At 37.2% G+C, this 16,389-nt stretch overlaps 2 protein-coding genes across 2 annotated transcripts; one reads left to right on the top strand and one right to left on the bottom strand.

The window, feature by feature from the left end:
* Positions 1-220: 220 nt before the first annotated feature.
* On the top strand, positions 221-5,231 carry LOC130988763 (carbon catabolite repressor protein 4 homolog 1-like). Its single transcript, XM_057912719.1, has 12 exons — positions 221-896; positions 1,496-2,225; positions 2,719-2,805; positions 2,875-2,958; positions 3,037-3,123; positions 3,230-3,316; positions 3,970-4,023; positions 4,108-4,199; positions 4,297-4,411; positions 4,500-4,644; positions 4,764-4,918; positions 5,003-5,231. The coding sequence occupies exons 1-11, from the start codon at positions 739-741 to the stop codon at positions 4,910-4,912; spliced, it is 1,788 nt and encodes a 595-aa protein (XP_057768702.1). The 5' UTR covers positions 221-738; the 3' UTR covers positions 4,913-4,918; positions 5,003-5,231.
* Positions 5,232-12,825: 7,594 nt separating this feature from the next.
* LOC130988789 (F-box protein At3g58530) lies at positions 12,826-16,369 on the bottom strand. Its single transcript, XM_057912750.1, has 12 exons — positions 16,119-16,369; positions 15,753-15,812; positions 15,174-15,257; positions 14,682-14,812; positions 14,506-14,581; positions 14,340-14,410; positions 13,994-14,080; positions 13,835-13,907; positions 13,680-13,747; positions 13,531-13,599; positions 13,257-13,362; positions 12,826-13,151 (listed from the first exon to the last, which is right to left on the bottom strand). Exons 1-12 carry the CDS (start codon positions 16,281-16,283, stop codon positions 13,086-13,088), a joined length of 1,056 nt encoding a protein of 351 aa, XP_057768733.1. The 5' UTR covers positions 16,284-16,369; the 3' UTR covers positions 12,826-13,085.
* Between the last annotated feature and the right edge of the window lie 20 nt (positions 16,370-16,389).

Here is a 16,389-nt window from a genome sequence, read left to right on the forward strand (position 1 = left end):
ATAATTAGGCATTAATAAACCATTGCTAGAATTGGTGAGTCCTAATAGGGATCGATGCACTGCACATCAAGATCTACACAAGTTTTTGCCAAATACTATATTGCAGTAGTGGAATGGACTAGTTAGTTATAGTAGTTATAGAAGTCGTTTATCATAAAAGTAGCAACTTTACTTGTTTTTACTTCTTCATGTTTGTTACTCTGTGCGCTCACCCGCACCGGAGCATTTCTCGTTGTATACGAATAGCTGGTAGGTTTGTTAATGGCTGTTTTCACCCTCTCCACCTCTTTCATTTTCTTTAGGTTCTAAATTCGTAAATTATAATGCTGTAAAACCCTAATTTTTTCCATTGAATCGATTTCCCAGACTTACTATTCTCTCCAATCCCCCCGATTCTATCTCTCTACATTGACATGCAAACTCACACAATCCCTTTAACTCCACCAAATCATTCATTAGTTTTCCTTTAATTTCGATTGACTTATCCCAGGATCGCTCAATCCCTCCATTGAAATCTCTATTTTTGGTTTCTTAGTAATCGATTCTCATTTTTTTGCGATCTATTGGGGTTTCAGGACGTAAGGCTGGCGATTGGCACCGCGCGTGGGTGATGGCGGGTCCGCCACAAGTCCGCCGAGAAGTGTTGTTTGATTCTTCAATTTACTTTGTTATAGGGTTTGGAAAGACGGCGGAAGCAGAGGGCGAGGCATTGAAGAAGAAGAAGAAAAAGAGGGCAAAATGGTGACTGTGCTTCGGGTGCACTTGCCGTCCGATATACCCATTGTTGGATGCGAATTGACTCCATATGTGCTATTGAAGCGTGCTGATAAGTCTCACATTTCTGATGATATTACTGAGTTCAACCCCATCGACGGCCATTTTTTGAGATATAAATGGTCAGTTTTCCTTTGCATCCAAATATTGATATATGAGCTTCTTGATGGTATATATGAATCTGTGGTTGTAGCTGACTCATTAAAGGTTTAAGCTTTAAATTTTTTGTACTATATTTGAATTTGTGTTTTGATGATTTAACTGTTTGGAAGCTAGTTGTTTTGCTTGGGCTGCTAGTCTGCTACTAACTGCTAGTGGTTGTCGGTACAGTTAAGAACATTAAACAGTGACTTCTAGGGAAACAACTGACCTATTTTGTGAGTCCGAGGTAATTGGTCGACATCTCAACCAGCTTGTCGCCATCTATTTGTCAGCTTGTCGACATCTCAATCAGATTCTTGGTGTCATAAATCATTTGGAAGCGAATTATTTGAAATACTCCTTTAGCTTGTAAATTAGTCAGCATATTCTTCCTTTCAATTTCGGACTTCTATTTTTATCTGAATAAAGGAGGAATCATAAAAATCTTTGCTGCTATCATGTTTGGAGTACCTGTATTCTTCAACTGACTGTCCGATAATAATGTCACACGGCTTCTAATTGCATGCATCAGAATACATTGTGAATGTCTGCACATGCAAATAATTGGGTCTCCTTGCAGGTATCGCATACAAAGTGACAAAAAAGTTGCAGTTTGTAATGTTCACCCAACCGAGCAGGCTACATTACAATGCCTTGGATGTCTTAAGGCAAAACTACCTGTTGCTAAGAGTTACCATTGTTCGCCAAAGTGCTTTGCAGATGCCTGGCAGCATCATCGTCTCCTGCATGAGCGTGCTGCTACTGCTTTGAATGAAAATGCAACCGAGGAGGAGGAAATTTTTGGTCGTTTCAATACTAGTGGTAGTAATGTCAGCTTGTCAACATCTCAATCAAATCCTAATTTATCAAATGCAAGCACTACGGCAGTTACTCAGAGGAATGGTGGTGAAACGTGGGTTGAAGTTGGATACGCTAAGATGTATACACCAACAGCTGATGATGTTGGTCATGTCCTTAAATTCGAGTGTACTGTGGTAGATGCCGAAACGAAATTAACTGTGGGATCTCCCAGTACCTTTTCAACATCACGTGTCATTCCAGCACCGTCGCCCATTCCACGAAGGGTGATTCCTGTTGGAATGGATGCTTCCAGGAATTTAGATTTCGATGGGCGTATTTCATCGGCAGTGACATTTTCAGTGCTTTCATACAATATCCTATCTGATGCATATGCAACAAATGAAGCATACAACTATTGCCCTACTTGGGCTCTATCTTGGCCTTACCGCAGGCAAAATTTATTAAGAGAGATAGTTGGCTACCGTGCAGACATTATTTGTCTCCAAGAGGTACCCAGCAGTGCAGGAATTTCCATTATGTTTCCTGGAAGCCTTAAAAGTAATCTTTTTGTTTACAAATATTTTCTTTATGATTGGTGAAACTAGGAAAAAGGTTATATTTTTTGAAGCTCTTGGTCCTAAGTTGAGCAATTAGCATTTTAGAGGAATTTTGCATGTTGAGAGAATCTTTAAACCTCAGGAGACTTTTAGCACCATATGTTGTTACCCTATACTTCCTTTTCTTGACACTTCACGTTCATTTTTGTATTTGGTATGAAGTGATCAGTTTATAAGCATTTCGTTTGTAAATATATTGAAATTGTGTTACCAATTAATGAGTACTAGTGCAATAGTGTTGACTGAGATATAACTGGTAAATTGAACTTTGCATTTATTAAAGGATGCTATAATTTGAAATACTGCAATAATGTTCATGTTTTTTTGGGTCTGTGACTCTCTGTAACTATACCTCTTTCTTTTTGGTGTCTCAATATCCTGTCAGGTTCAAAACGATCACTTTGAGGAATTCTTCGCACCAGAGCTGGACAAACATGGTTATCAAGCTGTGTTTAAAATGAAAACAGCAGAGGTCGGACTTCTATTTTGAACCTTGATGTCAAAAACATGTTGTTGATGCAATAGACTGTTTTGTTCACAGGTTTTTGTTGGGGCCATGAAGACCATTGATGGATGTGCTACTTTTTTCCGTCGTGATAGATTCTCTCATGTCAAGAAATATGAGGTTACCAAATTGCCATTTCTGTATAACATCTGTGGGAACTTTGCTTATCATTTTGATACTTGGCACCTATGGTTTTAGGTTGAGTTCAACAAAGCTGCACAGTCTTTAACTGAGGCATTGGTACCAAGTGCTCAGAAGAAAAATGCTTTAAACCGGTTGATCAAGGTACTGCACAAGAAAGACCAATTTTGTTTCGGGATTTTAGATTTACTAGTCATTTGTTTCATATTAATGATAAATATATACCATCTGATATCCTTCTATTGTATAGGATAATGTTGCGCTCATCTTGGTTCTAGAAGCCAAGTATGGTAACCAGGGTATTGATAATGCCGGGAAACGCCAGCTTATTTGTGTGGTAAGATACCACATTCGCAACTATGATGCTAATTCCCCAACAAAGCTAAATATGCTAGGATATTTTTCTGTGAGCTTCAAACTTCTCTATATCTAAGAATTTCAACAAAAAAGTCTGAGTTGAAAAGTAATCATTTGTATAGGTCTTGAGACATCAATTAACTTAGGAAGGTATTTGCTCTTAAGTCTGGTGCAGATTAGAATTTGAATGTCTTTTCAGTGACTCGAGCATTAGTTTTGCTAAATTCAAAATGTCATCAAGACCTCAGGCTGCTCAAATGGCACTTGAAGATAGGTATTATAGGATCAGTGTGCTCAGAGTTCTGGCTCATGCTGCCTCCTTCCAGCCACACCCAATGGCTGCCAAAGTTGATTCCTATGATGCATTTTGTAAATGACTTGAATTTAAAAGTAACTAGAGGAAATGATAATGTGTGTTTTGCCTTCAAATGCATCACTTATTATTCTGGTGTAAGCATAACATTAACAACAGCCTTTGAGTACTTCTGTCGGATGATGTTTACTGTTAAATTACTATGTTTTTTTCTTCTTCTTTCGATATGTGTGATTTTTCTCGATACCTTTTGATAGAGTTATTCTGCTTATGTGTATTTGAGGTACTTTGTGGATCATCTTATGACTATTTTATTACAGGCGAACACACATATAAACGTGCAGCAAGAGTTGAAAGATGTCAAGCTTTGGCAGGTTATTATCAGAGTCCCTGTCCTCCTCTAAACATTCATATTCCCTCTTTTTACTGAAGTTCCTTGTTTTCTTCCTTGGTATTAGGTTCATACGCTATTGAAAGGACTAGAAAAAATTGCTGTTAGTGCAGATATTCCAATGCTGATGTGTGGTGATTTCAATTCAGTTCCCGGAAGGTGCTCTCTCTGTTCTATACACTAGTATATGGTTATCTTGGGATGCTTGTAGTTGACCTTTTGTATGTTTAATCTACGATTTGTTTATAATCACTAGTGCCCCTCATGCCCTCCTTGCTATGGGGAAAGTTGATCCACATCATCCGGACTTAGCCATAGACCCCCTCGGAATTCTTCGTCCTGCTAGCAAATTGACGCATCAGCTGCCATTGGTACAAGAAACCTAATGCTACACCACTTCCGAGTGTCGTTTGTGTTGCTGACTAAACTTATATACACATTGCATTGAATTCTTTTCAGGTAAGTGCTTACTCGTCGTTTGCAAGAGTTGGGGCCGGACTGGGTCTGGAGCAGCGAAAGAAAACGGATCCTGCTACTAATGAACCCCTTTTTACAAACTGCACTAGAGATTTTATTGGTACCCACGATTACATATTCTATACAGGTATATATTTGAGCCGTTCAATTTATTCAGCCTGCTTTTTATTTGCTTCGATGCTTCACACCCCAACCCCAAAGAAAGTGGAAGACAAGTACTGATGATATATAAATCTGTGGTAATAGCTGACTCGTTAACGGTGGAGTCTTTGTTGGAGCTCTTGGATGAGAATAGCTTGCGGAAAGATACTGCTCTTCCTTCTGCAGAATGGTCTTCAGACCACATAGCACTGTTTGCTGAATTCCGTTGCAAGCCGAGGTCTAGACGCCCATAAGAAGAGGTAACACGTGCTAAACCTTGCAACGAAAATGTTTTGAAGAGATTCTGACAAGTTTGGGAGTAACACTTGTCTTGTTCCGTGCAGGTCTGTTGTGAAGGAGAATTTCTGATATAGTATAGCTGTAGCTCGTACAATTTCAAAGAGAGAGAAAAAAGATACTGTAACGATAGTTCAATTTATAAGTGTTAACCATCTTTGTACCTTTGTCCTAGAGAAAAAATTATGATAAAAAGCATCATTATGATTATGAATGAATACAGGTGAGTTCAACAATCAAGTTGGGCTTCAAATCTAAGCTCAGTTTTTGTTTTTATTAGTTTTTTTTTTTTTTTGCGGGTGGTGGGGAAGAAATTATGTGTACACATTTAAAATTATTAGCAAATAATATTATGGCATATGTAGATTGTGGATTAATATTTAGTTACATGTTCTATTTAATAATAGATTTATTTTCAGATTAAATAAATATATAATTAATATTTAATATATTGGTTTTATTGGCCAATGAGACAATGTTATGTATCAATAACACCTTGGAGAAGAACCTACTTCTAATCTAACACCAGTCTCAAGTTGAAGGTATGATTAAGTACAAGATGAGTTTTTCAACTAACGAGCACACTATTACAATAAGAACAGTGGGTTTGAAGTGTGCTCGTGGCTAGGCTTTGGATATACAATATGATGCGTAGTACTAAGGGAATGTATGTACTCTTAATTCTGGAAAGACTGAGATTGTAATTTCATATAAGAGTTTATTTACACTGCACACTTCCTTCTTCGGAAATACATTATAATCTTGTTGATGAAAGCTTGAAGGCTTGATCACTTGTGGAATCAAATTGGCAGCGTTTTTGGTAGTCACTCCGTTGAATGCCTTAAGGTATTTATAGACGATGGTTTGAATATTTTCATTGGAGAGAACATCTTCAAATCCTCGATCGTTGACTCCAAAAAATCTTCTTGTTTGATAATACGGAAGACTGTGCTAGGATTCTGTGCATCCGTACGCTGACGACGTAGATGCTTCTGCAAAATTCTTGTACTAGGATGTACTTTCTTCTAGAAAAGCATGATACTCATTTAATGCCAAATCTGTAGCATTAAATGTCTTCTTTACTTTGTCACGCCTCGTAGATTGACTTCCGTTTTTTCCTTCTTCGGACTTTAGGACTTACATAGCATGTTTGTGTTGGGTCCCGGAGGGTCTCTGAACAGGTGTATGGGGGGGATTACACCTGTGGGCTATTTTTCAAAAAACTTTTGTAAATAACTGAAGGAGTATCAACTGATACTGAAAGAGGTTGATAGATGTGAGTAGTTAAAGAGAACTTCAGTTAAACGAAGGTTGTAGGCTGATACTGAAGTAACTTCAGTATTTTGATTTAAGTTAAATTTAGAGCTTTAACTGATATCCACGTAAGGCTTCAGTCTAGATTTTGTAAACAGAGGTGTGTTATGAATCTTACTGATTATCCGAAGATTTATCAGTTAGACTAATAACACTAGCAGCGAAAAATTAAACTTAAGAAATAGCCTTTGTGATTAACACGTTGTCAAAATAAAGTTTCACTTTGCAATTAATCAGTTTCAGTTAAGAAAGCGTTTATGCACAGATAAGAATGTAAAACTGAAAGCGATAAACGACAAAGAATTTTTATGTGGTTCGGAACAAGTTCCTACGTCCACGGTCAATTAAACACACTGACAAACACTTTGGGCTTGTACTTGCGGGTGCACAACAAACCTTCAACTGAAACAAAGTTTCAGTGCCAATACACTAGATTGGACTTCTTGTCTCTTTCTTAACTCGTAAAATCAAATACTACACTTATCTTGCGTGCGGGGGTTAAGAACTCTTGAGTTCAGACACTGGCTCGAACTCTCTATCTCAAACTCTCTTTTTGCTCAGTTGAAAAGGGTTCGAATTACCAACTAAACTACAGATAACAGACTCTCTGTTATCAGGGACTTAGGCTTTGGATTTTACAAAGTATTTGCCTAAGTAACTAAGAGAATGTATGTAATCAGTAAACTGATTTAGGTTTTGAGTATTCTCTTCTTCGATTCAAGCTTTGAAAGCAGTGAGTAGGCTGAGTTGCAATTTTGGCAGAGGTTCAGCTTGTGCGTTTGAATCGGTGAAGATTGTGGTGTTCCTCGAGCTCTATTTATAGGCAAAGTCTTGAATAGATCCGTTGGCTGAGATGGTCTTCAAGAATTCGTTCGTTGTGAGAGTAATTTGAATTTGGCTGAGGCTTCAATCTTCGAGGTTCCTAATTTGGTGAAGAACGGCGTTTCAGGTACAAGGGGTAAGGCGTCTCTGAAAAGTTTGCACCAAAAAGGAATGCTCTGCAGAGAAAGGACGATCTTCAATATCTCTGCATTTAATACGACTGTACTTGAAAGTGCGTGGCTTCCTTTTAACTTAAGAGTTTAGTCCGAGGAAGAATGTCAACTGATACTTGACTTGAGTATCAGTCCGCTAATTCCACGTGGCCAACATTAATACTTCAGTCATAACTGATCCTTCAGTGTCACTCGTCCATTCAATACTTCAGTATATGACTTTGTCTTTTCATAGCTATCTCCAGTCTTCAGAACAGCAGTCTAACTAGAAAACATGAACTCTAACACTTGAGTTCGAAAAGTTCTAGTCTATTAAAAGAAAATCTAAGAGTTTTGGTATCATCAAAACTAGGGTTAGGATATTTTATTAAGTTTCCAACTGTCTGGATTGGGTTAAACCTTTACGTCAGATGTCATCAGCTGGTCTCCTAGTATTTGAATAACTCATTGTTTCTTCAACCGACCTTGTAGACTGCTCGGCTGGTCGATTAACTCACTCACAAAATTGATATCTTGTAAATATAAGAAGCACACTCCCTAACATATGAGTTGCAGTCTACAAGATAAAATTTTGGCATATCATCATGAATTTAAGGGGTTTTGGGATCTTAATCAAAACATCATTTTCCCAACAGAGTGGACCACGAAGATTGGCGTAGCAGACATCCAAAGTTGGAGGAGCTGACAACCAAGATTAGCTATCAGTGGGGATGATCACAAAGGTTGGGATCGACGATGCTGATCACCATGGTTGGCATTTGACGGGATTGATCACAAGGTTGACGTTTGGCAGAGCTGATTATTGTTTTGTGCATTTTTGTGTTGTTTAACTTTGAGTATTTTTCTAGAAAAAAATACTTCCCTCCGTCCCACTAGAATTGGCACACTTGCCTTTTTTGTTTGTCCCACTAGAATTGACACTTTCCTAAAATGGTATGTGGTCCATACATTCTCTACACACATAAAATAAGTGGACCCTACCCACTTTACACTCTTAACCCTTTATTCTTAATCTTCGTGCCCAACTCAAAAGTGCCAATTCTAGTGGGACGGAGGGAGTACATTTTTGGCTCATTTGTTAGATTGTTTGATACTTTTGTAAGGATTGACTTTATTCCTTGGCGTTTCGATTTGCAAGGTTGAAATTTGGCCTGTTGGTGATTTTTCTCTAAGGATGACCCTACGATTGTGCCCTACCAACTCCGAGGTCTTTACCCTACGGCCGCGCCCTCTACCTCGCCGATGCACCCTCTTCAACCGTGGTTGCTCCTTGTTGCCAACTTCGTCCCTCTAAAGTTGGTCCCACGGTCGTGCCTCATCTCCGCAGCCACCGTCAAGTCCTTGGCAACGACCCCTCCTATTTCACATGTCGTCGGCTCACCGCAAGGCTTGGTCTATCCCTATTCAGGGGCCGCGGTCATGCCCTACCCCATGATCGCGGTACGGGACATATTTTGGAGTTTTCTTTGCACATGTGCTGAAGCTTTTAAAAAGGAGTTCTGCTTTTCAGAGGAGGCGGTTCTTCACATAGTAGAATTCACCTTTCACTTTAGTGTTTAGGTTAATTTTCGGAGGCATTCTTTTCCTCCCGTCTTGAACAATTTAGATTCAGTAGATAGAGATTTCTTATTTATTTGCTTTGGATTTATCAGACAAACTCACTGTAAGTTTAATTCTTGTTGCCCTAGACAAAAATAAGGCTTATACTTTACTGCAGAGTTTTGTAGTTCTTTCAAATGCTCTTCTTAGATTAATTCTTGCTTATGAATAGTTTATTGCCTAGACAATTGATGCCTTTATCATTGGTTTATGTTATTTAATTATTGCTTTCTCGAAACCTAACTTAGAACCCTAGTCTATATACTTTCATCAATTGCTTCCTATTTAATTATCGCATAGGTTTAATGCGTTTTTTAAAATATGCATTGGATAATTGGAGATTGAGTGACATACCCAAATTGAGTTTAGAGTGTTTAGGATTTTATTATTTTATGTGCGTTGCGTAAACTTTTGCCCTGTTGAACCTTCCTTAAGAATACGACTTAGGTTGACTTGCCACACTTGAATGACCTCGTACTACTGCGGATGACTTAAGGTGTTGGTTTAGCGAATTAAATTTTGATCAAGATCGATGTTTGGTGTGGCTGATGTCTAGGACTGTGTTGGGCTGAAGTGCTAGCGCTATACTGGGCTGAGGCATCAGTGTCGTGTTGGGCTGAAGCGTTAGGGTTGTGTTGGGCTAAAGCGCTAGGACTATATAGGGCCGAAGCGCTAGGGTTCTGCTGGGCTAAGCTTTAGGGTTGTGGTGGAGTTGAGCAACATGGTCGGTGCAGTGCTGAGCTCCGGGGTTATGGCGGAACTGAGCTGAGCTCTAGGTTTATGGCAGAGGTATGCTGAGCTCTAGGGTTGCGGCGAAGATAAAGCTTTTTTTTTTTTTTTTTTTTTTACTATATGCAATTGTCATTCTTCTTTGATAGTTTTTTCCCACCAAATTTGATTTTTCCCCTTAATCCGTGATTTTTATCCATTACACCTAACTCAAAAGAAAAAAGCATAATATCATCCACATCAACCACTTGCCCTTGTCTGGTGGATATACAGAGTATGTGAATATATGTCAATCATACTAAAGATCGAGAAAAGTTTTCCATGATTTCTTTGAAATAAATTGAGATATGATAACAAGACGATAACATAGAATTGATTTCTTCCCAAACCCATGTGTTCAAGGGTTATGTAGAGCTATTTTTATTAATCCACACCTTTAAGGGCTATGCATGGCTGATTCTTTCAAGCCCGCTTAAAGGTGTGCATGGCTAATTTCGCTTTGGCCATTGCACTTGAGTGTAACGCAAATGTGATTTTTATTACACCTGTCACTTAAGGTTTATTGGCTCATACCGAGCAAGGGTAAATTTCAAGAGTGTTTATTTTATTTTATTTTATTTATTTATTTATTTATTATTTTTTTCTAATTTCACTTCCCATGTGCAGAGGGGTAGAGAGCTTGAAAATCAGGGCTGATTCCCTTGCGCAACAAACTTGAGAGATTTTTTTATTTTCACTCCCGATATACAGCAGTCTTGAGTCATGGCTAAAATTCCCTCTGTGCAATAGGCTTAAGAATTTTTTATTTTTCACTCCCCATGTGCAACAGGTAGGGCTGTGCAGAACCGACCCGAAACCGTCAAACCGGACGCGGTTTTAATCAATTTCGGTCGGTTCCAAAATGATTTTCGGGCCGGGTCGGTCCCAAAAAGAAGGACCGAAATATTTTCGGTTTGATTTCGGTTTTGGGTTGCCGTCGAAAATCGAACTGAACCGGATATATATATATATATATATATATAATTTCATTTATAATTTATGTTTTCTTTCTTACAAACCCTAAGAAACTAATCTAAACCTGCGCCGCTCTCAATTTCTCTCTCCTCTGACTCTCTCAATCTCTGTTCTTGGTTCGGTGTCTCTCCTTCCCTCGATTCCTCCGGCGTCGTCTGTGGCTCGCATCCAGCATCACTCCCTCCCTATGGTGTTGGCAGTCGGGTCCCTCACTCGCGGCTCGCCATCCCCCGCTTGATTTTAATTTTGGAGACTAATAAACAAAAATTCACGAGTTTTTGAGGTTTGATTTAGAAGCGAATGATCGAAGTCTAGTGGTAGAATTTGGTTGGATATTGTACAGAAAACGAGCAATTGTAGTAGGCAAAATGGGGATAGGCTTTTAGCTTTATACTCCCCCGTCCTAACTTTTTGTATCCACTTTTAGTAGTAAATACTACTAAAAGTGGATACAAAAAGCTGGGACGGAGGGAGTATTTTTTTTGTCTCCTTTACCAGGCACCATCCTCATTTTAAAACAAAAGACATAATATCATACACATCATACATTAAGACCATGTGAAGTGATTTTCTCAAGTAATTTTTGTGACATCATCAGAAATAGGAATTATTATGGTCATCAACGTGCAGAATCTAAGGACTGAAAACGATAATCAATTTTTCCTATAAACCCAAGAAGTGGATGTAAAATTTGAGGATCTAAAAAAAATATAGAAAATTACAAAAACTTAAAACCTTTTCCTCGTTCTAAGTCTAGAAAACACACTTAACTCTCAGACTTGATAACTCGGAGAAGCGGTCCGATTTAGATTTGGTGGAATAGTGATGGCGATCATCCAACGGTGAGCGTTTAGGTCGACCCGCGATGAACCAAACTTTATTTTTAATTTATTAATAAAAGTATTTCAAGATTACATAGATATATAATTCATATTTAATACATATTGATTTTATTAGTCAACGTGGGAATGTCACATGTCAATGACACATCAAAGAAGTCACTCAAATTGTGCCACCTATGCACTAGTTGTCACTTAAGTTCTAAGACTACAAATAACAGCAACCTTTAAAACTCCAAACCAACCGCCACCTAAGCACCATGCAATAAACAAAAAAGAAAAATAAAATAAAACTAGTGATGATAGACCAACCGTGGTCTCATGGAGACACAAAAGAGACCATGTGGTCTTCAAAGGTCTCTCCATTCCTTTCATGACAAGTGTCAATATATTATTAGTTTATTAAATTTTATTTTGATTTTAAGTTACACATTGAATATATATAACATATTCTATAAAAATAAAAAATTAACAACACCAATTTTTTATTTTTTTTATTCTCTACAAATAGACATCCATATTGTTATAGTTACACACACAATATAATTCTATTATTTTCTCTTCATATAACGTCAATTTTTTCTATTAATTTTTTTTTTATCATTCTATCTTAATTTATTGTTAATATTTTAATTGGTATTTAATATATTAAAATATTATAATTAAAAATAATAATATAATAATTATATAAAATGTTGTGGTTGGATGATTGAAGTGGTCATTGATAAATCTCTTAAAATGGACGTGGTTAGTTGAAATGAATATTGGTGATGTGGAAGAGAGAGAAATCAATTAAATATTAAAAAGGTTGGATGATTGGGTAGTTGGAATGGTTGCTGATAATGATAGTCTAAAACCCATGACATGGTGGTCTAAAGCCAAACAAGCCCACACTCACCTACGGCTATAAACATGGGTGTTTGGATGAGCATAAGTAACACGTGAAGTTGGCAAAAAATTGAAGAGTTCGGAAGAATTCTCCACAAAATTCTCTCCAACATTCAAGTGCTCTTCAATCCAAATCAATTCAAATTTAGCACTCAATCCGAATACAATGTGAAAATCCTCCGAACTGGCAGTATAAAGTTTAAAGATCTTAAATGCTTCCTTACAAGTTCTAAAAGCATTATCCAAAAATCTAGAAATAAGATGAAAACTCTCTACATTAACATTATAAAGTTCAAAGGATCTTCAAGGCGTTCTTATATGTTCTAAGAGCATTCTTCAACAAATCAAATCAATTTAACACTCAATTCAGAAATAAGACCAAAGCCCTAACGTTACTAAATCCCAACACCCAAGAACATTAGAAGATTGTTCGAGAAGGAAATGGAAGAAAAGGATAAGAGGACTCACACATAAATTTAAATCTATCCATAATTTTGTATCTGTAACACCTTTTGTATAATTGAATACAAAACTTTATGTTTACAATATGTCATCTCTACCAACAAACAAACTTTCACATTACCAGAAAGAAATTGGATACTCGATACAACATCAACGGAATCTTTCTAGGGAAAATTTCAAAAGAATTACATCCAAAACTTCCAAAACATGAAATGGGATTTGAACAGCAGTAAAATTTGAAAGATACTTGTCTCCGAGCTGATGTACTCATGAACTCATCTTTGTCTGTTTCAGCTATGGACTTTAAAGCATATTAACTTGGGAAACAATTGAAGCAATTCGTCACGGCTTCGCCTCTGCAAAATTATGGACACACACTATAAATATTGGTAGTTTTAAACTATTCAAAGTATGAAATTTTATTAAAAGTAGCTGTGCTATAATGAAGGAAGATACGGTACCTTTATGCCAATACAGCCATTGACATCCAGCGTTGTAAGTGTAGTTGAACAGCAGCCTGAGAGGGCCTCCAAGCTCTTGTCTGTAACTCCCACTATTCCAAACAGGCTGCACTAGTAAATCAAATCAGAATCTTAACAGACTAGATTCTGTCAACTTAGTTCAGGGTGTCATAGTTGCAATGTTTTAGCCACAAAACGAAATCTTCAACATGAAAACAATCAGACATGGCTAGAGACCTGCAGAAACTCATAGATTGATCTTCTAAATGCTCACCTCAGAAATTCAAGAGACCTGCAGCCTTCTGAAAGAGCGATGACTCCTTGATCAGTGATGCGCACACACCTGTTTGTATAAAATGTGGGAGTTTGAGTAAGCTATTTTAGTTTCATCAAATGACAATGGGACAACCACATTCCACGTACCATGTCAAATTTAGCGAAGTTAGGTTCTTGCACTTAGCTATACAAGAAAGGCCATCATCAGACAGGTTCTGAAATGTAACTTGGAGTTATGTTTATTGAGCTACAAGTGAATTCTTTAACCAAATTAAAGTAGTTTCCTGAGTGGATTAATGTACCTGAGCACCACAGAGATCTAAAAATTGAAGGTGAGTCAAGAGCGATATCCTCTTGTAGGCAGCATCTGTGAAACTGTAGGGACGTACATACATATCAGATCTATCGTTTCTTAAGATTCTCAGTTTTGCAGATTTTTAGAAACATTTGATTAATTTTACCTGGAAAGTGCATAAAGATTCAAACTCTGAAGTGAGGAGCACTTGACCAGTACCATTTCCAAACTCTTATCCGTTAGCTTGACGCATCTAAAATACCCGTGGACGTCAGGAGACAGGATAAGGTATTACTTTTGAAAGGAAGAGATAAACTCAGCGTATTATCAAAATAATTTATTATGCAGGATATGAATATATTGTTCGATATTTCAGAATATGTCATTAGAGATGCCAGAAGGGATGACTCATTTAATGATCCGACTGAGAAAGACAACAGGAGAAACATGACAATATACTAACTGAATGATCAAAACTTATTACACATCAGAGGTCACCCAGGCCATAATACCTTGTTATGTTCAACAGCTGCAATCCTTGATAATTTTCGGCAATCAATTTTAAGCTTTCATCAGTGACATTCTGTAGTCTCAGATAAAACCACCCTATGTCAAATGATCATTGTAGTCGAAAGGACAGTGTATAGCAGCTCATACAAACAAATATATTCAGCATACCTTACAACCACTCAGGTTCAAATCAATCATGAGTTTGCAGTTATTAACCAAGTTCCTAATGCCAAGATCTGATACCCTGCAACGAAATTCATTTAGTTATCTGTCCAGCTTGGACATTCTCGTGCAAGTATAAAATGAGTCTATACACTCAAGAGGACAGCAAAGGTATCAAGTACCTGACGTTCCAGTAGATCGAGAAACCCTTTAACTTCAGGCAATTGCAGGTTATAAATTCAATTCCCACATCAGATATCTTTTGGCAGCCATTCAAATTAAGAGTCTCTATATTCTTAACAGAATTTCCACACTGCACAGAAAAGCACAGTCACTACTAAATATACATGTTTTAGAGAAGAGGATAAACACGGAAACACTGTCCTAATTTATAGAAACAAAATCATTCTTCATAACATATTTTGCAAGAACCTTATCTATAATCTCATAGTCTCCTCAAATTGTTTCTCTCTGAACTTGGTATTCCTATATTTTCTAGTTCATCAATTTGACATTTTACATGTTACGTGGATATAGTCATTGATAGTTCTAATGTACTGGATTCAGATAAAAAAAAAAGAAAAGGATTTTTCCATCACGATGATCAACTCAGACAAAATGATCAGAGAGTCAAAGAGATATGGAAGCACCCAATAATGACTTCCAATGACCACCTTGTTTTTAAGATTTTCAAGATGCTTGTCTTCAATATCACGGGCGAACTCAAGGTTTACATGCTTCACATTCTGGTATCTCGGCTGCAAAACAATTACAATTTACACATGCAGATTTGTCAAATGCTACTCCAGTAAGTAATGTTGTCACTTCAATAAGGCATTAGATAATGCAGGCCAATACTGGTTTTCTTGATAGATAATTTACATACTTTAGTTGATTGGTTAATGAATCATGGTATTAGAAAATCAAGTTATTCAATGTGTCCAATGCTAAGACTAGTATCTTTCTTCAGCATGTTCTTCCAAATATTTATGATTCAACAAAATTCCCTTGGGAGGCGTTTACTTCGAGTGATAGGATAGATTGATAAAACACAGGATTAAGTATTTGAAGAATAAGAAGGTCAAACAAGTTCAAAATTAATCAATCCATCAAAATAAATGGTAAATTAGCTTGAATTGTTTTATTCTATCTATCTATCCTATCGCTCAAACTAAACACCCCCTTATTGTATTTACATGAGCTGAAATAAATGCCATTAAAGCAGAAAGGAAAATAAAGAAGAAGATACTAACCAGTGAGAGAGCTGCTACAAGACGATTCCCTGCATCACTCATCTCATGAAAATCAAGAACCTGAAAAAAAAAAAAAAAGTGAAACAAACGAAGCTCTTGAACCCACAATGCAAGAATGTGAGCTCAAAGATAACATAACATAAGCTCCAACTAAAAACATTTTAAGGAGTAATATTCCCATAATTATACCATTAACACATCTCCACCAATAACTAGAAACGAGTTGTAATCAAAATATTAGAAACAGAAATCGATTAAAAAACAAAAACCCATCAACCCATTAATCAAACTTTCCAGCTTTGAGAAGAAAGAGACTCTTACATACACGTTGAAGAACTGCAGAGAAAAAGAGGAAGCACTAATTACCAGCCACAGTGAAGGGTGAGAAATCAAATTCCGATTTATCCAGGGGCTGACGAGCAAAAGATTGATCAGGTCACTTTGAGGGAGCCTCACACTCACAATCTTCATCACTTTCGGCACTGTTTCTCGGTTCCATATTTCTACTGCTTCCGCTTTTTCCACTTCCATTTTCGCTTCCGTTTTCTCTCTTTGCACTTTTGATTGCGGCTTAACTGAAACTGGCGATCGTCTGTCAGTTTTTGCACTTTGCCCCCCTCAGCTTTATGTTTATTGC

This window comes from Salvia miltiorrhiza, chromosome 6 (assembly GCF_028751815.1).
Source record: "Salvia miltiorrhiza cultivar Shanhuang (shh) chromosome 6, IMPLAD_Smil_shh, whole genome shotgun sequence".
NCBI lineage: Eukaryota > Viridiplantae > Streptophyta > Magnoliopsida > Lamiales > Lamiaceae > Salvia > Salvia miltiorrhiza.